Consider the following 27,154-nt stretch of genomic DNA (forward strand, 5'->3'; position numbering starts at 1 on the left):
TGGGTTCTATCTCTACTATTTTTTCTATTAAGCTCCCTACTTTTATTTTATAAAATTATGACATCCAAAATTCTGTATATAATGTAAATGATATCAAATATCAGCAAGAGTCTAATGGTATTTAAATACTTAGCTGCTATTTTTTAAAAAATCAATGTAAAAAGAAAACTAAAAGTGAAACAAGGCAATGTAAATATCATAAATACAAATAAAATCAGTGCAATGCCATAAAGATTTCATTTACTAGTTCATTACTTCTTTTTCATTTGGTGCCCAATGTTATATGAATTATGCCTGTCCAGGTATGGTAACAAACAAGATATTATCAAAGTTATATGATAGCATGGAAATTTATTAAGGGTAAAACCATTTAATTCACTTGTATTTTGAATTAATGCTTTAGAAATAATGGAAGTTAACACCAGAATTCAGAAGATATGCACCATAAGGAAACAACATCAGTCCAACGACTTCCTTCATTGAAGAAGACTCACTTATTTGTGTCCTGAAGTAACTTTTCTTCTCCAGAGCTTCTTCATAGCATTTGTCATCTCTGAGTTTCTCAGAGTATATATCAAGGGGTTCATCATGGGGGTAATGACTGTATAAAACACACTCAACAATTTGTCAATGGGGAAAGTTTTAGCAGGACGTGCGTACATGAAAATACAGGGAACAAAAAAGGAGACAACGACAGTGATATGAGAGCCACAGGTGGAGAGAGCTTTCCATCTCCCTTCCTGACTAAGGTTCCTTAGAGAGTACAAGATGACAGCATAAGAGATGAGTAAGAGTAGAAATACAACCGTGCAGATCAGCCCTCCATTGGCCATCACTAAGAGGCCAATGACATAGGTGTCAATACAAACTAGCTTTAATAAGGGGTACATGTCACACATAAAATGATCAATGATGTTAGGACCACAGAATGGAAGTCCATAAATAGTACTGAGCTGAATTACTGAGTGCAAAAATCCTCCAATCCAAGATAATATCAACAGCACAACACAAACCCATTGTTTCATGATAGTCAAGTAATGCAAGGGCTTACAGATGGCTACATAACGATCATAGGCCATCGCCAACAAAAGAAAGACCTCTGATCCACCAAAAAAATGTTCTGTGAAGAGCTGAGTCATACAAAATTTAAAGGATATTGTATTTTGACCAAAGAACAAATCTGAAATCAATTTGGGAGAAATGGCTGATGAATAAATGATATCCACAAATGACAAGCTAGCAAGAAAGAAATACATTGGTGAGCCTAGGCTGTTGCTAATAGTTACAGTCATAACAATGAGCAGATTTCCCACCATGGTCAAAATGTAAGAGAGCAAGAACAGGACAAAAAGTCCTTTCTGCACCTTTGGATTCTCTGAGAGGCCCAAGAGGACAAAGTAGGTTACATTGCTCCTTGGTTCCATTTACTCATTCATTGGTTCTGATTTCAGATATGAGAATATCTTACCTATAAAACAATGAAAATATCCTTAGAGTATTATATAAGTTCTTCCTTATTCATCTGTTTAAATAAATATATACCACATATATTTGTGCAAAGGTCCCTGCAAAAAATATGTGGATTTCCAAGTCACTCAGGACAAGGTTCCCTGACCTAAATGATTTGATATGCAATGATGGGGTCAGTCAGTAAAGATCAGTTTCATAAGCATCATGACAAACATTTATTATTCATTCCACACTATAAATTCACAAAGAACAGAAAGGAGATTCCATGAGTAGATAAACCATATGTGAAGTCACAAAATTATAATTATGAATCTTAGGGTGATTTGCATACTCAAAGTCGAATGAACTACAAATACATGACAATAAAATCTCTGTATTAGTTACTAGCTTTGCTGCTTTAAGTCAATGGATGTCTTCCTTCTAGTTTCTAATAACATTTTTCATTTCTATTTGAGACCTCAACAACTACCTTAACATCCATGGTTCTGAGAACATTCTGTTCAGGGAGTATGTGTGTGTGTGTCTGTGTATCTGTGTGTGTGTGAGGGGGGTATGTGTGTGTATAGACATTCTATAGCTCTCCTCTTTCATTTTTATACCCTGAGAAAAATCACCTTTCCATGTCCATACTACAACAAGAAAGCAGTCTCTTTCTTCAATGGAGCTCAAGCTTTTTTTTTATCATAAATCCTAAAACTCCTCCAGCATCTACCCAATACCCACTTCTGCAGCTTTAGATACTTACTGCAGCAACAGGTTTTAGTTCCAAAATCATTGTTCTTTTACTAGAGCTCCTGTTAAAAAGAAAAGAAAATGAAAATTAGCACAAACTGAAATATGTTGTATAAACTGGTGTATGTTGTCTAAGTGTTCTGCATGCTAGAAATGCAGAACCAAGTAGACACAGTGATGGATCCTTCAGCAGACCATTTGGAAACCATTTGCTCCTTGAATATCCATCACGAACTTTGCATTCATATGATACTCTCCCTGTACCAAAATTTCTCACCATTTTTTGAGGCAAGTCTCATGTAGCCCAGGTTGACTTCAAACTTGCTATGTATCTTGAATTCCAGACATCCAATTCTCAAGGTTTAGAATTATAAATATGTGCCACCATGCTTAGTCAAATTTCTCTTTATAATAAAGACATCAAATCATGAGGGATTATTACCTTCCATAATGAATTTAACTTGGTTACTTAAACCAACACTCTGACAAAAAAATATAAAGTCACATTCTGAATTCCTAGGTTAAGACTTCAATGTATAAATATATGGAAGGGATAATAATGAAAATATAATGTTTTGTGTGGAAATAATATGTGATCCAGAAATAACAGAATCTCAGATGTCTAACAAGATCACTGACAACTGCACTTTGTGTATTAGATATCCCTCCTTTTCCCAACTTATCAAATGTAAAGCACACCAAATAGTATGTCTTCACCATTCTTTCTCCCCTCATTTTCAAACTGCTGTCTGCATTTCTAGTTATATATCCATTGAGTATTTGCAAAAGTAAATTTAAAATGGCTCAGAATTAATCCATTCCTTCCAAGTGTTCTCTAATAAAGTCTTTGTTCCACATTAAAACAAATTCTAAAAGTTTCCTCCACTCCTTCATTGTTTCTATGTTTGTTATTCATCAGTTTATGAAGCTCCATTGACTCTCTTTGTCCAAAGCAATTTTATGTCCCCCTAGTTCCATCTATTCTTTTCTGTAGACTAATTTCAGAGATAGGAAGCCTGTCACAGCATCTAAAATAATGGTGAATGCCTTACAACCTGTATTTGACAAATGGCTATAAGTACACACATTACATTGTGATGATCAAGATAGATATCTAGACACCACAAAGAATCACTATCTTATAAAGTTTCAAGGTCTACACCAAGGGCTCATATCAAAGGAAGGAATCATTGATATTGGATGAGGAATCACTTTTCAGCATGAATCTTCTATTTTACAAGTTGGAACTATAACTTTCAAGGACACAAATTAAGTGCTATCAATTTCCTTTGGTTTTCCAAAACTATACTCATTTATATGTCACATGCAATCTTCCCTGTAACTTTGTGCATGCAGAAGTTTCCTCAATGTATTAATTGTCAGAAACTCAATTGATATACTTGTGTAGTGAAAAGTTTACCCAGTTTCCGCTAATAATTGCTAGTCTTACCTTTTGAGAGTTTCTTTACAGTTTGAAAGGGACTTTTTATTTCACAATAAGATATCTTCTTCCATTGGGTGTGTGCATAGAAGGCAAAAGCTACATTATTTATTAAAGATATTTTTGAAACCATGTGGCTTGTTTTCTGGTCTTCTGAATATTTCAGAAAATCATTGTCTACATTGTAGAACTGGTTCAAATGAGCTACATGATGCAAAGAAAAATTAGTATTTTTGAGGTTAGAATAACAACAGAAATTCAAGTAAATCCTGTGTCCCTATAATAAGACAGTATCAACCTTTATAATAAGAAAGATTTTTGTCTCTTAACTTGTTTTCTAATAACTTCAATAAAGAACAGCTGCCCTCCAGATGTTTAACCCACCTCCTCTCCTCTGGACAAATACATCCACTTGAAACTGGGAGAAATCATTCATGTGCCTTCTTTAAATCATTCTTTAGGTGAAAGAAAGTGTTTCTGAGCAATTATATCAGTGACAAAGAGAACTTCACATTCTGCCTGGTAGGACCAATGATCATGGGAGGTTTTTATACCTGATACCTACACTCATCATGGAATGTAGCATCTGGAATGTGTCCAAGACCAACTCTTAATGAAATTCACTGTGACCTCCCACTAATATTTAACAGAATATCTATGTATAAAAATCCCATCATATTATTCAGACACATAGAGACAGGGGGATATAAAAAGGAAAAAAGTCATTTCAGAAACTATTGTAGGACAATTGGCAGTCAAGATTAAATTATCAGCCCAGTTCACTGTTTCTAGTGAAGATAGTTTTTTTGGTTCACTGTTCTGGTTTGTCAGAGCCAATGATTTATTCCTTTTACTTAGCCACTTGATTTTTCTGCATCTGTTGGTATATAGCTGTATATACTTTTAGGTATTTGTTTACTTTTAGCAGCTAACTGTTACATATGTATTATTTGAGCTATTTTGAAGCTCTATTTTGTTTCAAGCTCTATACAATTAGTTGGATCTACAATAGTTACCAGAACAGACCAAAAAAGAGTTTAGGCTTACCTTCATTGGCTTTACATATTTTTGGTTGTTTTTTTTTTCATTCTTCTTTCCCTAATTTAGGGGCTTTTTATTTTATTTTTGAGATTATAATATAATTACATTCAAAATGAAAATCTGCCACCAAACCCCTCATATGCTTCTCTTGCTCTCTTTCAAGGTCGTGGCCCCTTACAATAAAAAATGGGAGTGAGTGGTGGTGGCACACGTCTTTGATCCCAGCACTTGGGAGGCAGAGCCAGGCGGGTCTCTGTGAGTTTGAGGCCAGCCTGGGCTACCAAGTGAGTTCTAGGAAAGGTGCAAAGCTACACAGAGAAACCCTGTCTCGAAAAAAATCCAAAAAAAAAAAAAAAAAAATAGGGGAGGAGGGAGCAACCTTTAAAATATAATTATAATCTATGATTGGTGCTAATAAAACAATCATTCAAGTATTATGACAGAGAACATCTAGGTAACCTGTGACTAAGGTCATTATAAAAGGTCATTTGAAAAGTGATACTGAAGCTGAAATGCATAGGTGAGATGGGAACCATCTTTATATGGAGGAAGATCCAGCATTGTTAAAGGTTAAGGGCTTAGTATACAGCTAAGTCTGGCACTGGGAAAGGTGGTACAATGCCTTGGATTTGATCTCCAGCATTGAAGGAATAAATAAAGGAAGGAAAGCAGAAGGGCACAACAACCAAGAGGAGGAAAAGTGGAGGAAGTGGAAGAAAAGAAAACGCAAGAGATGAAAGGAAATAAACAGAGAAGTGCCTCGGTCCTCCTTTAGTATTTTTAGTTTTTTATATTTTAATTGGCTTACAAACTAGCAAGCTTCCTGATAACATCTCCATATACTTCTTAGTTACTGTTGGCCTTCCCTTCCTTCCTCTCTCCATCTCCCTGCCCCGTCAAGCCATGCTTAAACCATTTTGCCCCGCATAGAACTTTGCACCACATTTCCCCTTACTCTCCCCAATCACTTCCCCTTTGAAGCCTGCTTTTCCACGCTCTCATGGCCCCTTTCTATTTCCTGGAATCTGTTCACACTCACTCCCATGTATGCATATATAAAGATCAGAAACTAAGACATGCATGAGAGAGAGAACATGTGACACTTGTCTTTCAAAACCTGAGTCACTTCAATGTTTCCAGTTCCTATCCATTTTCCTGAAAGTTTCATAATTTCATTCTTCTTTATGGGTAAATAAAAATTCATTGGGTGTATGTGCAATATTTTCACTATCAATTCATTCACTGATGATCTGACCTGACTCCATTTCCTTGCTATTTTAAAGGAAAAAACTGAAGGAAGTAGAGATCAACAGATGTAATCAGTTTAGGATAAAGTGAATTGGTGGAGTACAGAAGATAGTTACTTTAGTGAGACTACTCTGCATGAAGCTATGGTAGAGGATGTGTATCATTATACTCTGTATGATGCTATGATAGTGGACATGTATCATTGTACTCTGTATGATGCTATGATAGAGGACATGTATCATTGTACTCTGTATGATGCTATGATAAAGGATGTGTATCATTGTACTTTGTATGATGCTGTGATAGAGGATGTGTATCATTGTACTCTGTATGATGCTATGATAGTGGAAGAAAGATTATGTAGCACAAGGTAACACAATATAAGGTATATGAACTCCTTGTATCATGTCAGATACACAAAGTATACAAACCTTTTGTGGGTTTGTTGTTGTTGTTGTTTCGTTTGGGACTTTTTTTAATGGGAGTTACATGGGAGGTGATTACCTGTGGTTGGTTCTGCTTGCATCTCTAGAGATGAGTGATCTTCAGGTCAGAAAAACAGCACACCTTCAGAGTCATGTCTATGAGCACATGATCAAGGACTCAGCTCTAGCAACATGTCCTCCATACAGTCTATTCTACTAAATGTGCCTCAGCAGGTTATTCCTGACATTTCTTTAACTCTGTGATTCTAACCCTCCAATAACCATGTAGACAAATACATTGCACATGATAAACCTCTCCTACTTAAACTACCTATAGATGATCCTGTGTGATTAAATAAGAAGCCTGTCTGGTATATTAAACTGATCTTAATGTCTTCATTTCAATTTATTAGCAAGATCAATGTTTAAGTAGTCCAGTTATCAAATATCTCTTTTTTAAATTAATTTATTCTTGAGTGTCATGTGGACATGATGATCATTTACTTAGTGAATATTTGTGCTATACTAAGTCTAGGTGTTACAAAAGTGGTAGTAGATGAGGCAGCCAATGACCCCACTTTCACAGAATTTATAAAGCAACTAAGATACTCAGATGGTGGAATGTTATTGAGAAAATGTTAAAGTTGTATGTGGTGATTTAAATAGTGAAGAATGGCTTTACATGAGCATTTGAAGACCTCTGAGGAGGTAGGACTTTAACTGTAGAATAAGTTGAGTTAAGGATAATGTGGTGAAATTTTATTTATGATCTAATAAATAAACTTATCTGGGGATCAAAGGACAAAGCCTGCCACCAAATTAGACATAGAAGTCAGGCAGTGGTGGCACACACATTTAATCCTATCACTTGGGAGGCAAAGATCCATCTGGATCTCTGTGAGTTCAAGGACACAGTGGGAACAGAGCCAGGCAGTGGTGGCACACACCATTAATCCCAGCACTTGAGATCTCATGTCTTTTCTTGGGAAGGACACAGGCCTTTAATCCCAAGAAATAATATGGCAGGACATGGAAAGGTATATAAGGTGTGAGGAAACAGAAACTCATGCTCTGGTAAGACAAGGTTGTTGGCTGTGGCTTGTTCTGTTCCATTCACCCCAATATCTGGCTATGTTTTTTTTTATTAATAAGACCATTTAGCAATTTGTATTACAGGATACAGCCTTTTATCCCACAATTCATGAAGATGTAACTTTGTGATTATCATCATTGTTTAGGGATACACTTTCTTACTTATTCTTTTTACTTTTTATTGATTCTTTGTGAGTTTCACATCATGAGGGGGATCAGAACCCCACTTATTTCCTTATCCCCTAGCATCTGCCCTATGCCCTTACACTGCCCCCCAAAACAAAATTTAAAAATAAAAACCCAAAACCATAAAAAACAAAAACAAAACAAAAAATTATTAAATCTTTGCATGGAAGCTGTAGTGTGGTCCAGTGAGTCACACAGTAAACCCTTTAGCTCATACATGTTTATTTGTAAGTGTTCGTTGCAATGAGTCATTGGTCTGGTTTGAGGCATCTGGCTCTTGCTGCACTATCAATACTGGGCCCTCACTGGGCCTTTCTTGGACATCCTATTGTTGCCTTGTGTCCTGGAGGACCTATAGCTTTGGATCTACAGATTCAGGCCATTCACATGCTCCAGCAGTTCATAGATAAGGTGAATGTTGGAGTGGGCTACCTCAGAGTCCTGGTTCCAGATCTGGGTGGTAGCTGGGTTAGTCAGCCTGGCAGCTTTTCCTCATTGTCACCATGCAGGCTAGCTCTCCAGCACTGCCCTGGCTAGCTCACCCCATGCAGCAGACAGGAAGGCATGGGGCCAGTTCTCCTGCTCTCACACCCTCAGGTCCAGCTCACCTACACTCACACCACCAGGACAGTTCTACTATTTTACCCAGGTGAGGTGTAGGGCCCATTCTCCAGATTGCTACACTTGGAGAGGGGCAAGGCCAGCTCTTCCATTCTCATGCCCCCAAGGTCAGGTCTCTAGCCTGTCACAGGTGGCAAGGAGTAGTTTTCCTATGAAACATATAGCCCAAGAAGTTATTTAATAATATAATATTTTAATGGGCAAGTATACTATTTCTCAAAGTGTATATGTAGGGATTTGCTTAGATAAATCCAGAAAGTTTACCACAGATGAAGATATGTCTGTCAACAATAGCCCTCCAGCTTGTGACTACTAGCACTGTGTCCTGGGAACATACACTTCAACAAGAACCTTAACCTCACAGCACACTGAAGTTTGGCAAGCAAATGAGCAATGATTAAATCTAAGTGGGATATTTTTATAAATACTAATTTAATGTATTATCATTTCTTTGAGAGCTTGACATATCAACAACACACTTTAACATATACTGTTCATCTAGCTCAGAATCTTAAGATATTAATTTTTTATAGCTTTTGAAGGATAATTCATGCTATGCGATTCCTTCTCCATTTAAGTCAACTTTTGACCCAGAATTTTCTTCATAGCATTTTTTACCTCGGCATTTCTGAGGGTGTAGATTAAGGGGTTTAACATAGGAGTAATCATGGTGTAAAATACAGCTACAACTTTATCAATAGAGAAGGTCATTACTGGGCGCAGATACACAAATATGCAAGGCACAAAAAATAAGATGACCACTGTGATATGAGAGACACAGGTGGAGAGGGCTTTGCGCCTTCCCTCCTTGCTGTGAGATTTCAAAGCATCTAATATGACTATATAGGAGATCACCAGAAGTAGAAAGTTTAATAGACAGATGAAGCCACTGTTGGCAGCAACAAAGAGACCCAAGGTGTGTGTGTCCATGCAGACAAGTTTCAACAACGGGGTCAGGTCACACATAAAGTGGTCTATGACGTTAGGGCCACAGAAAGGCAGCCAAACTGTGAAGAGGATCTGAATGGTTGCATGGATAAAACCTCCAGCCCAGGCCACTCCCACCAAGAGGCCACACACAAATCTGTTCATGATGATCGTGTAGCGCAGGGGTTTACAAATGGCCACATAGCGGTCGTAAGCCATGACAGTGAGAAGAATGATCTCAGCAGCACCAAAAAAATGCTCAGCAAAGACTTGAGTCATGCATCCACTGAAAGAAATGGTTTTCTTCGCAGACAGAGAGTCAGCCAGCATCTTAGGAGTCATAGAAGAAGAGCAGCAGCCATCAATCAGAGACAGAAAAGAGAGGAAGAAGTACATTGGGGATCCCAGGGCCCTGCTGCTGCTGATGGTGACCATGATAAGCATGTTGCCAGCCAAGGTGAGCAGATAGACAATGAGAAACACGACAAATGAAAATATCTGAAGCTCCATATTTTGAGTCAATCCAATAAGGATGAATTCGGTGATATTATTCATCTTCACTATCAATTCAGCTCAATGGACAGGTAAAAGTCCTAAAAATAAACAACACACTGACAAGACTTAAACTCTACCTGACTTGTTTCTTTCAGTTTCACAAAAGCATACCCCAGCAGTGGACCCCACACCCTTCTACATTTGGACACTACTAACTGGACTCAGTGGGTAATTTTAAAAAGGCATTAAGTTGGTAGGGGGCCTATTGAGGAGGATGTGGGAGGGATTGGAGGTGGGAAGAAGATAAACATGATCAGATTTCATTGTATGCATGTATGAAATTCTCAAGAATAAAAGAAGCACAATGTTGTAACAGCTGTTTCATTTTCCACATTACATGAGTAACAGTGAAAGTATGCTTATTTTATTTATAATTTCCTAAGATGTTTTCAATATTTTAGGTTTGTAAAAAACGTGATTTTTGAAGCCAAAAGAGAATATTTTGATTCATGAAGTTGTAAGAGTCAATCCATGATCTGGCCATATATGTAGCTTGTAAAAGCTACACAAAAATCTACTCATCTTACAAAAGAAAAAAATCCATTTTTTGTCTAGTTTTATGTCTTATAAAAGACTCAAGGACACTCAGAGACTTTCATGGGCCATCTTTTTCCTGCATTACTTGTCTGGAAGCTTCTTAGGTTTTTTTTGATATGTAAGTTCAGAGGTTGTGATAAATGTCCATTACAGAAACTGTGACACAGTCTCAAGCTCACCTCTAAGCACTCAGCAAAGGGGTCCTTGAATGTAAAACTTCTGCTTACCCACATTTCAGTCACTCTTATTTTTGCAGTAGTCCAAGTGTGGTCCAAAACATAAATGCTCAAAGCATTTACTCAAAGAAGGGGAGAGAAAAAGGACAAAGAAAAAGAAAGTGGGAGAGAAAGAAAAAGAAACTTTAAAATATATTTAAGAAAAAGAATGATCAATGATATTAAACCTCCAGGCACATATTTTGGAGTCCTGAATATATTATTATTAACTACATAATATTTTATAGTTCAGTTTTAAACCTATCAACCTAAGGGAAAATATACCTAAATTTAGAATTATTACAAAACTCAAAATTGCATTTAATTTGCTATTTTGTTTGTTGCATAATTTACCAGCTCTCACTGAAGTATTAATAAAGAAAACTTTTTCTAAAAAAAGTCTCTGAACATGTCTAGAAGAAAAAGATTGTGAAAACAGGCCAATCAAGGGATTAACCCTTGATTTTCTGAACAAGACAGAAAAGAATGAATGTCAAAAACAAAGTTCATCATATTAAAAGGAGGAAGAAAAACATCCTTCACAAGAAAATACATTTGATTTATTTTTCTTATTTATGTTGAAGTTGTGCATTTCTGGATTCATTTGTTAAAGCCGTATACCAATCCATAAAAAAAATGCATTTCTTCCACCTTGGCTTTGGTGGCTAAAGGTGGAGACAATTACATTCAACCAAGTTTGCTGTTCAGATAAATGCTTAGATTGTGCTTGTAACTATTAAGCTGTCCCAGAAGCTGTAAGACACTTGAAGACAGTGCAAGTAATGTGTACAGATGGGAAAATGGAGAGATGGAATAAATGAAGCAGAGAAAACAAAGTAAGAATAGAAGAAAAGGAAAAGGGAAATAAAAAGAGTGAAAGAAAAGAGGAAAAACTGGAGAGAAAATTAGGAGATGATAGACATAAAATCATCTGAAGGAGACTTTTTTAAAGTTGGAGTATGTATGTAGGGTGAGGGGGGGATAAAGGGAGGCCAGAGGACAACTTTGTGGAGAAAGTTGAATCCTCCCTTACACATTTACATGGGTTCATGGATTCCAGGGATCAAACTTGGGTTGCCAGACTATCTCACCAACACAGCTTCACTTTTAAGAAGACAGTATTTCAAAAAACGTTTGAAATCTGAACAATTTTAAACCCAAGTGTTATCAAATTCACTTGATAGTTATGGCCCTTAGTGTTAACAACACACAAAAACACTGGCAAATAAGTATCATAGATCATTCTTGCACACTGTCAAGGGAAAGGGCTCAGTTTGCACAATTCCATACTGAGATAAGCACTAAACCCTTGCCATAGATGCAACAAATACTTAAAATAGATTCTATCAGAATTTGTCTCACTGAAAAATATGTGCAGCCAGAGCGAATGCCATGCTAATTTCCTGTTAAAAACAGTGTTTATGTGAAAGAAAATCATGAAATAAATTTAAAAATAAGAAAAGAAAATCTATGCTTACCCTACTTACCAACATTTATGATGTCTGCAGGTCTGAGATGTCTCATTCCAGCCACTGATGCACTGTCTCAGGTAGTAGAAATGCTGATACTGTGCTTAAACACAAGTCAAGGTTTTTTTCATTTTTTATTTCATGAGATTATAATTTAGTTACATTTCCCCCCTTTCCTCACTCCAAATCCTCTCATAAACCTCCACCACACTCTCCTTCAAATTCATGGCCCTTAATGGTGAAAAGACAGCAATGGTTCCAGCAGCACCAATTCGCCTACTTCTCTGTGAAGCTCAGAGAAGTCATAAGATTTACTAATTTTCATCCAGTGCTTTGCCCACTTGTCTTGATCTGGACACTAGGAACTAGGTCATCACTTTTAAAGAAGAGCAAGATTGATTTCCAAGTACCAACAGCCAATAAAGCATTCCCTGGGTGAGACCTCTCCTGCAACCAATGCTTCCAAGCATTCACTTAGATTCTAAGTCTTAAAGCACGGGTGGGAAGCTCCCAGTGACACAGTTGGTCCTTGAGAGTCAGACTTCTTCCTTCAGATTTCCAGCTGTAACTCCAGAGTGGGACTGAGAGGAAAGCCACTGCCTTTGATATGAACTCTGCCCAGAAAGCCTAGCAGTTACTCTCAGGCTTCAATTCTTAGAATATAAATACGTGAACTTCATACTAGAAGTAACTCCACCCTGTGCCATTTTCACAAGGGAAGGACAATTAATTTTAAAAGCCATTGCCGGGGTTGGGGATTTAGCTCAGTGGCAGAGTGCTTGCCTAACAAGTGCAAGGCCCTGGGTTCGGTCCTCAGCTCCAAATTTAAAAAAAAAAAAAAAAAAAGCCATTGCCAAAATGTCAAACACGTGTCCCAACCTCTTAACTGTCTCTCTGAAAGTGATTAAGACTGGTTAGAAATGTATCTGCAGCACTAAGCCAATCACCAACCTGCAATCAGAGTCTGAATAATTTCTCTCTCTAGTTTTTATTCAATGAATGTTATTTAAATAGCTAAAAGTGGCTGTTATGTGAGTAATCAAATGTTTTTTGGTTAGAACCCAGGCTCACTCCTCAGGGGAGAAGGAGCATCAATGATTGGTGCTGTAAGCCTGGCTAACAATCCAGGTCTTGAGAGGTAGGTAGTAGGCCCATGTGAGAAACGTATAAATAAAGCATAAACAAAATGACAGCAGCAAACTGTCTAAACAATAATAATTATAATTATAAAGTAATTTATAATTGTATAATAATTTATAATCATGAACAAAAGTGGTTCTCAGTCTTAATCAGAGGAGCTTCTCCTTACAATAAATGGTGGTAGATGCACCTATCCATGGCTGTTCAAGGTACAGAGTAAGTGACAAATGTGTTAAGTCAAACACTAAATAAGACCCACCCTATAAGGCAGAAGAGGTGTAGTTTCTTTTCTTTTTTTTTCTGGAGCTGAGGACCAAACCCAGGGCCTTGTGCTTGCTAGACAAGCGCTCTACCACTGAGATAAATCCCCAACGAGGTGTAGTTTCTAAGAGTTGCAAGAAAGGGTCAAAATGCCATTATCTAAAACTCACACAATTGCAATTATTAACTCACACCAAATGTATCTGCCTGTACTGGGCTGACACAAGACTATCTATGACAATAGTCAAGAAATGGGGAGGTCACGGGCTCTACTTTTTTTTACAGATTTATTTAATTTTATTTGTGTCTGTGCCTGCCTAGTTTATATGTGACTATACACATGCAAGTGCCTGCAGATGTCAGCTGGTGATGATTCCCAAGACACTAGAGTTATAGGCAGTTATAAATTGCCTGCTTTGGGGAGCCACAAACTGATATCAGGTACCTATAAGAGCAGAAAGCACTCTTAACCTATGAGTCATCTCTTCAATTCCCAGGCCTTTATTTATTCTTGGACAATTTCATACAATATGTTTTTATCATATCCAGTCCCTTCCCCTAACTTCTCCCAGATCCTCCTGTAGTGGATAGCCATCCCAGCATTGGCCTGGAAGTTCCAACCCCCATTGAGGCTTCGGTAATGGTCACGCCCTCAAGGAGGGCAGAGAAGAAAACAGAAGAGGGAGGATCGAGAGGAGGTCCCGCGCTTGGTTCCAGGACCCTGGACGCTGGAGGGAGACTGAGCAGAGTTCTCCAGAGAACACCACTTGACTGCACTATACCTTTGCCAGACCCTGCAACCTACCCCTTCATTGTAAGTTACCCCACAAAATAAAACCTCCCTTTTAACTAAAATAAAAGCCTGGCTAGCTCAGTTGGTAGAGCATGAGACTCTTAATCTCAGGGTCGTGGGTTCGTGCCCCACGTTGGGTGCCAGATAATGGTGAAATTATTTAGGCCACTCCATGTAGTTAAAAGGGATCCTCTCAATCCTCTGTCTTCCGTTTCCTTCTCCGCCCTCCTTGTGGGAGTGACCATTACCGAAGCCTCAATGGGGGTTGGAACTTCCAGGCCAATGCTGGGATGGCTATCCACTACATCCTCCTTACTTCTCTGTCCACTTAATTTTGAGAGCCCAACTCATGCTCATGTTCCTTCCCCCCTTTCTCTCTCCCCTCTTCCCTTCCTTATTCTCTCTCTCTCTCTCTCTCTCTCTCTCTCTCTCTCTCTCTCTCTCAAATAAAAAACAAACAAAAAAATGGAGTTCAGTTTGTATTGGCCCCAGGAGTGGGGCCTTCCCTAGAGTGTTGTCCTTATAGCAAGTGTCACTCCATTGAAGGAAAGTGACATTCCCTTACCCAGCAGCAATCAAATACCAATGGCTCCTTAGTGAGGAGTGAGACTTCATAGCCATCTCCTCCTACCCATGCTAGTATTTTGTCTAACATGAGCTTCTTCAGGTGTTATACAAGTCGTCACAATCTCTGTAGGTTCGTATGTGCTTCTGCTATGTCCTGTCTGGAAAACACCACCTCGTTGAGGTCATTGGCCACCTCTGACTCCTACAACCTTTCCACTCTCTCTTCCACACAGATATTTATTTAATCCAGGTAGTTAGTAAGGGACTATGGGATACGAGGGGATCTTTCAAGGACTGGAAAATAGACTATCGTGTTATAAAGGGATAAAGGAATAAAATGGATTAGGGGTGATTTAAATAAGGTGGATGATAGGAGAACAAAGTAGAGAAGAGAATCTAGGGATAGATAACTAACACTAAATGCTTTTTAGAAAAACCACATGGAAGTCTACTGTAGCAGGAATCTTAGAGGTCTTATGAATAAAATCAAACCTGAGACAGGTATTGGAGTGAATGCTGGAAGATCAGAGAGACAGAACAAGCTACAGCTTCCTCACCTCGCCAGTTCCTCAGCTGGTCATGTTTCCTCATATTGCAAACTTCTGAGTCCTCATCCAAATGAATCTCAGCTGAACTGTGCTTCTCAAAGCCTAAAGGCTTAACCAGCCAAATGCTTCTAGTCTCTGGTCTTCACGCCTTATATATCTCGCTACTTTCTGCCATCAGTCCCTGGGATTAAAGGCGTGAGGCATCATGCTTGACTGTATCCTTGAACACACAGAGATCCAGGTAAATCTCTGCCTCTGGAATGCTAGGATTAAAGGCGTGTGCTACAACTGCCTATCCCCTATGCTTAATATTGTGGCCGTACTGTTTTCTGACCCCAGATAAGTTTATTAGCGTGCACAATACTTTGGGGAACACAATACCACCACAATCTACTAGTATTATAGGAGCTTCCTAACATATATATGTACACATATCTTAAAATAGTTTAAATGCAGTTGCTTTTAATAGAGGACAATACCCCAAACAGATACCATATGCTATTAAATAAAAACCCCAGTGAAAGGAATGGAGTGTCTCATTTTCAGTTGTTCATCAATGACATCTATAATGCCCTCCAAATACTACAGCTATTGTCAATACTATTTGTTATCCTCAAGAACTTGGCACTAAGACCCTATTGTTGAAGATACCTCATACTTACATAAAAGCACATGGAGAAATCAAACTGGTACACAACTGGAAACCTCATCCTTACTAGACATAACCTCACAGTCCTGAGAGGTGCTGTACATATTTACTGCTAGAGAAGAAATGTAATCATCTCACCCAGCTGTGAACCCTGGAAGCTGCAATAATGAGCTGTTTGGTGAGATATACCCTTTGACAAAATAGTGACATGAATGCTATGGGAGCAAGCAACCACTCTGTTTTTAAGTTTCAATGAGATGGAACCCATACCTAACCCATTCAATGATGCCAAACTTAGGACAAGATATATTGTGAACCTCGGGGAGAAATAAGCTATTATCCTGCTAAATGGAGATAGAATTAAAATTATTCTTAATGGCATATTGCTGAACCCATAGATCAGTGCATTGCTCAACACTCATTAAAGAAGCTTCTTGTAGTAGATAGTAGTTAATGGAGAAATTCACAACTGGCCAACTGGCCAACTGGCCAACATGCAGAGAATAAGAGACCTTGGATTTCTTAACCTTAAATGGGAAGTCTATGTTGTATCCCTCTCTTTAAAGTTTGGTGCTCTAATTATTTCCCAAGAATTCCATACATGAGCACAGTGATAACCTCATTCCTTCCTCTCTTTTCCCAGTTCAACTCCTCCCTTGTCCTTACTCCTTCTCAAATCCTTGACTTATTCTCTAATTCTGTGAGATTAGAAAGATAAATGATAATAAAGAGATAGATAGATAGATAGAGAGAGAGAGAGAGAGAGAGAGAGAGAGTGGAGAGACAGAGAGACAGAGAGAGAGAGCCCCTAAAGTGTTCATTTGATGAACAAGACTGGTTACCCCTCTCTTTAATTTCCTGTGGCTCATAGATAGGACCTTGTGAGATTTTCCCACCCATGTTTACATGTCATCTGTTGTCACTGTTCAGGTTTTCTTTAGGAAGCTATATTGTTGAGATTTCATGGGCGCAGCTTCCCTGTCATATATAGCAAATACTACCTCATAGTATTGTCCTCACACTCAGACTTTTACAATCTTTCCACTCCCTCCTTTAGGATATTCTCTGAGCCTTAGATGTAACAGTATGTTATGAGTGTACCAGTTTGGGTTGGGTACCTCATGGTCAGGTGTTCTCTGAATTTTGAGCAGTTGTAAATTTCTGCGATGGTCCCTATCTGCTTCACCAAGAAGCCTCTTTTTTCGTTTTTAAGGGTTGAGTAAGGAGGGGTGGGTGGGTGTGGGTGTGAGTGCACAGGCATGCTGGGAACCCATAATCAGAAAAGTGTATCAAATCCCCTGGAACTGGGGTAACAGTTGGTTGTGAGCTTCCGTGTAGGTGCGGGAAACAAAGTTCTTTACAGGAATAAAAGTGCCCTTACCCACTGAGCTATCACTCCAGGCAGAAGTAGTTTCTTCTGTGAGAGGTAGGAGCTACACTTATCTGTGGATATAAGAATAAGTATTTGGAGGCCTGTAGCCTTAGCCAACACTTGAGGCTATGTTAGTCTTTGAGGGTCAAGCTGCCACCAGGGCCATACAGATTTGGGTGGCCTGTGCTACCACCCAGGGCCATGGTGTCATCTGAATCCAAACTGCAGCCAAGGACCATGTCTGGATCCATGCCCCTTCTGCAGCAGGTCTTTGTTGTCCCTGGCAGTGTGGATAGGGCTGCATAGAGTTAGTACCACCCCTCACGAGCTGTAGCACTAGAGAAAATTGGCCCTGCGTCTCACCAACTTCAGCACTCTGGAGAGCAGGTCTGAAACAAGCCTGAGCAGCACAGTAGAGCTGCCCTTGTTGGCCCTGAAAGTGGGAGAGTGGGAGAGCTAGCCCTTCTGTCTGTCATGGAATGGCATGGGTGGGGGAGACATAACCTTTCACCTCTTGCCTCTCACGGGTCACCACCTACTGCTGGTGGCAAAAGCTGGTCCCAAGGTCAAGAGAGTAGGAGAGCTGAACCTGCCCATCACAGGCTGTAGCACTTTAGGAAGTGAACCCTGGACCTCACCCATGCATCACAGTAAAGACCATAGCAAAGAACACTTGCAAAGAAAGATATATGGACTAAAGGGTACAGTGTGTGACTCACTGGGCCACACTACACATTCCATGCTGAGAATTTTTTGGTTGGTTTTTTTTTTTTTTGGGGGGGGGGTCTTTTAAATTTTGTTTTGTTTTGGTGGGGAAATTGCAAGGGCAGAGGGCAGATGCAAGGTGATGTGGAAATAAGTAGGGTCAGGATGCATGATGTGAAATCTACAAAGAATCAATAAAAAGTTAAAAAATATGTATATAGAATGCTGTTAGAAATTGTGTTGGTTTAGAAAAGTGGCCCCAGTAGGATTTTTTCTAGGGTCCATGACTTACCAGCCACTGGTAGTTGGCTAAGTTTATAGTGTCCGGCATGAAATCCTTCCTACTGAGTGGGTATTAAGTTGAATTAGGCAGCTGTTGGTTACCCCCAACATAATAATGCCATTATTACACCAATTGGTATATCTTGGCAGGCTGGTCATTATTGTACTTCATAGGCTTTATAACTGGGTAGGGCTATTGATTGCTTTTCTCTCATGGCATCTCACACAGTAATTTCAAACACGATGAGTGCCAGTCCTCAGGGGGGGAGACTTCCATGTCAATTCTAGCATGATCCCTCCAAGTCCTGTGTCCAAAGCGTGCAGTGTCTTCAGCAATGAGGTCTTACCTTCAAGTTATTTGAGGAAACTAGTGGCAACAGCAACAGCCTGTATTATCTGTTCATTTTCACTGACCAATAGCTCAAGAAGAAGTTTATCATGCCGGGCTCTGGTACTAGAGTTTTTGTTAAATAGTACATTGTTCTTGGTGAGGGCATTATCATCCCAAGAGGCACAATTTCAATCAAACTTCATAGGCATGTGTGCACACACATACTAATATAAGTGGTTTTTAAGTAACTACAAAATAATGTGTTTCCTATGGCTTTTTAAACATCCTTACTATTATTTATCCCTCCCTCTACCTCTCCCTATGTATTTCCCTCTTTGCCCAACTCCCATTAAACCCCAACCCATTTTCCCCCTCATAATACTATGCCCCTCTCTAATGCTCCTTCTCTTCCTCTCCTTTGTGATCCCTTTTTAACTAACCAGTTTCTGTGGCTACTCCAGTTTTTTTTTTATTTTTTTATTATTATGTGTTTTAATTCTATACATCAGCCATGGGTTCCCCTGTCCTCCCCCCTCCCACCCCTACCACCATCTTCCCCCCAGCCCCTCCCCTCCATTCCCATGTCCTGCAGGACCAAGACACCCCTGGGGATTCATTAAAACCTGGTGGATTCAGTACAGGCAGGTGCTGTCCCCTCCTTCCAGGCTGAGCATGTGTCCCTGTGTATGCCGAAGGTTCCAAAGAGCCAGCTCATACACTAAGGACAGGTCCTGGTCCCACAGTCTGGGTGCCTCCCAAACAGATCAAGCTATTCAATTGTCTTAATTATCCAGAGGGACTGATCCAGCTGAGGGCTCCACAGTCGTTGATTCATAATTCATGTGCTTTCTTTCGATTGGCTGTTTATCCCTGTGCTTTTTGCAATCTTGGATTCAACAATTCACGTTCTTGCAGTCCCTCCTCTTTCTCAACAGTTGGACACCTGGAGCTCCACCTGGGGCCTGGCTGAGGATCTCTGCATCCACTTCCATCAGTGATTGGATAAGAGTTCCAAGACGACTGTTAGGGTGTTTGGCCATATGATCACCAGACTAGGTCAGGTCAGGCTTTCTCTCGACCATTTCCAGCAGTCTACAGAGGATATCATTGTGGATTTCTGGGGACCTCTAGAGCACTCTGCCTATTCCTGTTCTCACGTGGTCTGCATTTATCATGATCTGTTATTCCTTGTTCTCCCTTTCTGTTCTTGATCCAGCTGGGATCTCCTGCTCCCCTAAGCTTTCTTTCCCTCATGTCTTGCCCTTCATTACTCCCACTGTCATCCAGGTTGTTCATGTATATTTCATCCATTTCTCTGTCATTGGGTGATCCTTGGGTCTTTCCTAGGGTCCCGTTTTCTAGGTAGCCTCCCTGGAGTTGTGTAGCAGTCTAGTCATCTTTGTTTTAGATCTAGTATCCTCCTATGAGTCAGTACAAACCATGTTTGTCCTTCTGAGTCTGGGTTACCTCACTCAGGATGATTTTTTCTAGATCCATCCATTTGCCTGCAAACCTCATAATGTCATTGTTTTTCTCTGCTGAGTAGTACTCCATTGTGTATATGTACCATATTTTCTTTATCAATTCTTCAGTTGAAGGGCATCTAGGTTGTTTCCAGGTTCGGACTATTACAAACAAAGCTGATATGAACATAGCTGAGCAAATGCCCTTGTGGTATGATTGAGCATTCCAACACCCATTAATGATAAAGGTCTTGGAGCAATCAGGAATACAGGGAACATACCTAAACATAATAAAGGCAATCTACAGCAAGCCAACAGCCAACATCAAATTAAATGGAGAGAAACTCAAAGCAATACCACTAGAATCAGGAACAAGGCAAGGCTGTCCCTCTCCCCATACTTATTCAATATAATACATGAAGTTCTAGCCAGAGCTATAAAAAAACACATGGAGATTAAGGGGATACAAATTGGAAAGGAAGAAGTCAAGCTTTCCCTATTTGCAGATGACATGATAGTATACATGAGTGACCCCAAAAATTCAACCAAGGAACTGATACAGCTAATAAAAACCTTCAGCAACATAGCAGGATACAAGATCAACTCAAAAATATCAGTAGCCCTCCTATATATAATAGAGAAACAGGCTGAGAAGGAAATCAGAGAGACATCACCATTTACAATAGCAACAAATGATATAAAATACCTTGGAGTTACTCTAACTAAGCATGTGAAGGACCTATATGACACTAACTTTAAGTCCCTGAAAAAAGAAATTGAAGAAGATGTCAGAAAATAGAAAGATCTCCCATGATCATGGATAGGCAGGATTAACTTAGTAAAAATGGCGATCTTACCAAAGCAATCTACAGATTCAACACAATTCCCATCAAATTACCAACACAATTCTTCACAGGTCTGGAAAGAATAATACTCAACTTCATATGGGAAAACAAAAAACCCAGGATAGCCAAAAAAATCCTGTACAATAAAACAACCTTGGGAGGCATCACAATCCCGACCTCAAGCTCTACTACAGAGCTACTGTAATAAAAAAAGCTTGGTACTGACATAAAAACCAACATGTGGACCAATGGAATCGAACTAAAGACCCTGACATTTACCCGCACACCTGTGAATATATAATTCTTGACAAAGAAGCCAAAAATGTACAATGGAAAAAAGAAAGCATCTTCAACAAATGGTACTGGCATAACTGGATGTCAATGTGTAGAAGGCTGCAAATAGATCCATATCTGTCACCATGCACAAAACTTAAGTCCAAGTGGATCAAAGACCTCAACATAAATCCAGTTACTCTGAACCTGATAGTAGAGAAAGTACGAAGTACTCTTGAATGCATTGGCACCAGAGATCACTTTCTAAATATAACACTAGTAGCACAGACACTGAGAGAAACAATCAATCAATGGGACCTGTAGAAACTGAGAAGGTTTTGTAGAGCAAAGGACATGGTCAACAAGACAAAGCGACAGCCTACAGAATGGGAAAAGTTCTTCACAAACCCCACATCTGACAGAGGGCTGATATCCAGAATATATAAAGAACTCAAGAAATTAGACATCAAAATGACCAACAGTCCAATTAAGAAATGGGCAGTAGAAGTAAACAGAGAATTCTCCACAGAGGAAGTTCAAATGGCTGAAAGACATTTAAGGAATTGATCAACATCCCTAATTATCCAGGAAATGCAAATCAAAATGACTCTTAGATACCACCTTACACCTGTCAGAGTGGCTAAGATCAAAAACACAGAAGACAGCTTATGCTGGAGAGGATGTGGAGCAAGGGGAACTCTCCTCCACTACTGGTGGGAATGCAAGCTTGTACAGCCACTTTGGAAATCAATATGACACTTCCTTAGAAAATTGGGAATCCATCTCCCCCAATACCCAGCTGTAGCACTCTTGGACATATACCCAAGGAATGCTCAATCATACCACAAGGGCATTTGCTCAGCTATGTTCATATCGGCTTCTCCAGTTTATACACTTATATCTAAAGATTCAGAGCTAGGATATGCAAAGAAGAGAGACCATGGGGTAGTGACTTTCTGAGTTAGAATTATCTCACTAGTTTTAATATTTTCTAGTTCCATACATTTACCTACAAATTCCATTATGACATTTTTCTTTAAAGATGAATAGAATTACATTGTGCATATATACTACACCTTTATTACCATTCCACCAGTTGAAGGAAATTTAAGTTGTTTTCATTTCCCAGTTATGTAAATAAAATAGCAATGAACATGGCTGAGCAGGTGTCTGTGAAATGGGCTATTGAGTCCATAGGATACATGCTAAGGAGTGGTATATCTGGCTCACATGGTAGATCTAGCTTTTTGAGGATATTCCACACTGACTTCTAAAGTGTTTTCAGAAGTTTACAATCCCACCAACAGTTAAGAGTTCCCTCTTTCCCACATTCTTGCTGGCATTTTTTCAGATTTTTTTTTATTTTTTTATTGAAAATAAAATTGCTTTCATACAGATATTCTGATCACAGTTTCTCCTCTCAGATCCTCCCTACTTCCCTACCCTTCCAACACCAGGCCTTCTTTCTCTTTCAAAAAAAACAGGTAAATAAAGATAAACAAACAAGGATTAAAAAAGAACAAATAAAAACAATTAATGAAAGGAAACAAAAAACAAAGGAAGACATACAGGAAATGAATATAGAGGTAAATACACACAAAATCTGTAGACACAAAATTGAGAACCATAATATACAAGCAAAAGACAAGTAAGGCTGATTTTTAAAAAAATGCCCCCCAAAAAACAAAAACAAGCCAGGAGGTGGTGGCATACACCTTTAATCCCAGCACTCGGGAAGCAGAGGCAGGAGGATCTCTGTGAGTTCAAGGCCAGCCTGGTCTACAGACTGAAGTTCCAAGAAAGGCACAAAACAACACAGAAAAACCCTGTCTGGAAAAAAAAAGTAAAATGAAATATACATAATCTCCAAAATACTGCTGAGTTAATTTTGAGTTGATCATCCCACTGCTGAGCATGGGACCTGCTCTTAAGTGTGTTTTGTGTGCCCAGTGAGAATCCCTTGGAGAAACTAATATTTCTTTTCATGAGCAGTTGTTAATTAGAGATATCTTCTTGGTGGGGAATGGGAACTCATATTGACTTCCCCATATGAATGCTGAGATTCTATCTGGTTTGTACTTGTGTTGGTCATGCATGTGCTGTCACAGTCTCTGTGAGTTCATATGTGATCTGCACTTTTGTATGTGAAAGACACTGTTTCCCTGATATTATCCATCCCCTCTGGCTCTAACAGTCTTCCTGCCTCTTCACTGCAGTTCCCTGAATCCTGAAGGGATGGGCTTCATGAAGGCATTGCATTTAGGACTGGGTGTTCCAAGGTCTCTCATTCTTTGTACATTGTCCAGTTGTGGGCCTCTGTGTTAGTTCCCACCTATTGCAGGAGGAAGCTTCTCTTATAATGGGTGAGTAAGGCATAGGACTATGGGTATAGCACAATGGCATTGGGAATCACTTTTATTGCTATATTCCTTTAGTAGAAGAATAGTATTGGTTTCCTATAGGCTAATGGAGTCCTGGGATTTTTGTTTAACAAACTGTGGCCTCTGAGAGCAGCATTATCCACTTGTTAAACTGTAAAAATTATGTTAATTGTATGCATGATTTTAAGACTACAATTTGGTATTGGATAATCAGTTGATGTGCTCTTCCCTGGATAAGACTACTTCTCCTGCTTCCAGTATTCCTTCATTGCTTGTGGTTCTTCATTGAGTCCTCTGGGCCTTTTCCCTGTCCATTTAGCTCATGTTTCAGCAGTCATGTTGATGAGAAAGCATTGGCTTAGCTTCTTTGGCTCTTACTAATTTTTTTGTTGACTCATCATTATATAGACTGAGCAGCTTGTATTTATGTATGTAAGAACATATGCATATAAATATATATATATATGTAAAAATTAATAACAAAAAAGAGGTCATGGATTTGAAAGAGAGTAAGGAGGATTATATGGGAGGATTTAGAGGAAGGAAAGAGAGGAGGAAATGGTATAGTTATAGTTTCAAAAAACAAAATTAATAATTTTTAAAAAGCAAACAAAAATAAAAATAAAATTAAGCAAAAAAAAATTGTGGCTTTGACCCTGGTAGACTAATTGTCCCCTTTATTTCATTCATAAAGACATAGGTTTCTATATCATTTTTTGTTTATCCCTCCCCATCACTAACATTTTCCCTCATCCTGCCCCAATGGCCATTCAAACATTTCAACCCTAGTATTTGTACCCCTATTTCTGCATCATGTGTGTTTCATGCTTCCTCCTCTGCAAGTCCTTTCCTTTCTCACACCTTATCTGATTCCTCTCTTGCTATAGGGGCTCTAAAGAGATTTTAACTTAAATACAGAAATGTGAAAATTTAAAGCTAGGACCTACATGGGAAAGAGAACATACAGAATTTGTCATTCTGCACCTGGGTTGCCTTAATCAGTAGTCTAGACTCACCCATTTTTATAAAATTGTTTGGTTTCATTTTTCTTTATCATGAAATAAAATTATGTGTATTAACATATTTCATTTTACATTTACCAGTCAATAAAATCATTAGAGAATTCCATTTCTTAGCTAGTGTGAAGAGAGAAGCAACCAACACAAATAAACAGATATCTCTGTTGTAGATTAGAATCCATTGAGTAGATGCCCAGGAGTGGGTCATATTGTTCTATTTTTAGAATTTTTTAAACCCTTATTTCCACAGTAACTATATTAGTTTACCCTTCCACAGATGAATAAGGGTCCCCTTTCTCTGGATCCTCATCAGTGTTTGTTGTCATTATCTCACTAAAGTTGAACGATAGAGTAAAGATCACTGCAGTTTAGAAAGAGTGAGAAAGGGGAGGAACAGAGATACTTGGGATAAAAAAAACTTCCAAAATATGGTTCAATAGGACAAATACATTCTAAACAGAATAGAGTGACCATAGTTCATAATAACTTATTTTAGATACTATAAAAAATTAGAACAGGATTTAAAGATTCTAAGCACCAAAAAAATGATGAATCTATAATGTCACAGAAATCCTTATTACACTGATGTTATCATACACATTGTCTACATTTTTTATTACACTGCATCCATTTCATTGATATATAAATATGCTAATTCTGATACAGAGTATAATTGGCTATCTCAATTTAAATCACTTAGAGAAAAGAAATCTACATGAACTATCACTAGCTATTCCTGTCTAAAAATAGAAAATTGTAAGACTTCTTTAACCATTGTTTGACCATATTTGACCCAGGAGCTTTCTAATAACCCTTTTGACCTCTTCATATATATTATTTTCTTATATGTATTATCTACATGCATGGTACATTGTACTCCACTCAGAGATATAATTACAATTCAATGAAAATTTGGTGCAAATAGGATATAATTCACTATCATCATTTTAACCATTTAAAAAGGAGAACAAGTGTCCATGAAACAGCACTATACATTGTTTTTAAAAACACAAATCACCAGGTTTATGCATCACCAGCTTTACACATTTGACCCCAGAGCTTCTTCATAACCTTTTTGACCTCCTCATTTCTGAGGGTATAGATTAATGGATTCAACATAGGTGTCACCAGAGTGCAAAACACAGTCACGGCTTTGTCAGTGGGTAAGGAGGTCATAGGCCTTAGGTATAGATATGAACAAGGTACAAAGAATAAGACAACAACAGTGACATGAGACGCACAGGTGGACAGGGCTTTGCGCCGCCCTTCTGAACTGTGATTCCTCAGGGAGTGAAGGATGACTATATAAGAAGTAACCAGCATAGAGAAAATGAGTAAACACAGTGACCCACTGTTGGCAGCAATCAGTGGCCCTAGAGTGTGAGTGTCAGTGCAGGCCAGCTCCAGGAGTGGTATTAAATCACACATAAAGTGGTCAATGATATTTGGACCACAGAAAGGTAACTGGGCCATAAATAAAATCTGTATTCCTCCATGGATGAATCCCAAGACTATAGCAGCCCCCACAAGAAATACACACACAGGACGGCTCATGATGGTCATGTAGTGCAAAGGCTTGCAGATGGCTACATAGCGATCATAGGCCATGGAAATCAACAAGATGATTTCAGCTGCAGCAAAAAAATGTTCAGCAAAAAGCTGAGTCATGCAGCCATTGAAGGATATTCTGCTCTTCTCAGAGATCAAGTCATAGATCATTTTGGGTGCTATGGAAGAAGAGTAGAAACCATCTATGATGGATAAGTAGGACAGAAAAAAGTACATGGGAGTAGCGAGGGCTGGGCTGATGAAGATGGTGACTGAGATGAGCGTGTTACCTGCCAGTGTGATCAAATAGATTATTAAGCACACAATAAATAAGAATTTCTGCAGATCTGGGTCTTGAGTCAAGCCTAGGAGGATGAATTCTGTGACATTGTTCATTCTTTCGAACAGTTTAGTTCAGGCTGTGGTCATAAAGTCATCTAAAAAAAAGATAGACTGTCCCATTAATAATATTTTAAATACTAAATTGAAATAGTTTGTCATCTCATTGTTGTAACTGCTAAAATGGAAAAGCTACATTTTTACTTTTACACTTAAGATAACTTTGCAGATAATTTTTAAGATGAAAAGTAGGTTAGCTTGATACTAATACTTTATTATAACACTACAACAAAGCAAAGTCTAATTATAGTTGTTGGCTGAAGGTTAACAATCAACCTTTAAAAAGAAAATCCTGGGAATAATCTCAAAGGTGGCCTTTATTTCGTGTTTTTTTTTTCTTGTGGGACAAATAGCATGAATCTCAATTTATTTGAAATTAGATTTGTGCATGAACGTGAATGTTAGAGGTCTATGAACACAGTGTTTGTGAAATTCATTATTACACTAAAGAACTAAAGCATGAAGCCTTGCTGGATGTAAGGATCCTGTGTTCTGTAGGTATGATTTCTCTTTATCATATGATACACATGAACTCAGGGACAGAACTACAGGGAGAGTTTCTTATTTTCTTGATGACAAAAGGATTTTTTTTACAGCTCATTAATATAATTAATTCTAG

General features: G+C 38.6%; 3 protein-coding genes and 1 non-coding gene across 4 annotated transcripts; 1 reads left to right on the forward strand and 3 right to left on the reverse strand.

The window, feature by feature from the left end:
- Positions 1-494: 494 nt before the first annotated feature.
- Positions 495-1,436, reverse strand: LOC118582485 (olfactory receptor 4A47-like). Its single transcript, XM_036185402.1, has one exon. The coding sequence runs from the start codon at positions 1,422-1,424 to the stop codon at positions 495-497; it is 930 nt and encodes a 309-aa protein (XP_036041295.1). The 5' UTR covers positions 1,425-1,436.
- A 7,393-nt stretch (positions 1,437-8,829) lies between these two features.
- LOC118582548 (olfactory receptor 4C12-like) lies at positions 8,830-9,744 on the reverse strand. Its single transcript, XM_036185505.1, has one exon. It carries the CDS (start codon positions 9,736-9,738, stop codon positions 8,830-8,832), a length of 909 nt encoding a protein of 302 aa, XP_036041398.1. The 5' UTR covers positions 9,739-9,744.
- A 4,476-nt stretch (positions 9,745-14,220) lies between these two features.
- Positions 14,221-14,293, forward strand: Trnak-cuu. Its single transcript has one exon. It is a non-coding gene; the product is annotated as a tRNA-Lys (tRNA).
- An 11,318-nt stretch (positions 14,294-25,611) lies between these two features.
- LOC118581824 (olfactory receptor 4C45-like) lies at positions 25,612-26,544 on the reverse strand. Its single transcript, XM_036184254.1, has one exon. It carries the CDS (start codon positions 26,530-26,532, stop codon positions 25,612-25,614), a length of 921 nt encoding a protein of 306 aa, XP_036040147.1. The 5' UTR covers positions 26,533-26,544.
- Positions 26,545-27,154: the final 610 nt, after the last annotated feature.

Source organism: Onychomys torridus, chromosome 4 (genome assembly GCF_903995425.1).
Source record: "Onychomys torridus chromosome 4, mOncTor1.1, whole genome shotgun sequence".
NCBI lineage: Eukaryota > Metazoa > Chordata > Mammalia > Rodentia > Cricetidae > Onychomys > Onychomys torridus.

Excerpts from the sequence above, each read along its gene's own strand:
- LOC118582548 (XM_036185505.1), bottom strand. The coding sequence starts at position 9,738 with ATGAATAATATCACCGAATTCATCCTTATTGGATTGACTCAAAATATG.
- LOC118581824 (XM_036184254.1), bottom strand. The coding sequence starts at position 26,532 with ATGAACAATGTCACAGAATTCATCCTCCTAGGCTTGACTCAAGACCCA.
- LOC118582485 (XM_036185402.1), bottom strand. The coding sequence starts at position 1,424 with ATGGAACCAAGGAGCAATGTAACCTACTTTGTCCTCTTGGGCCTCTCA.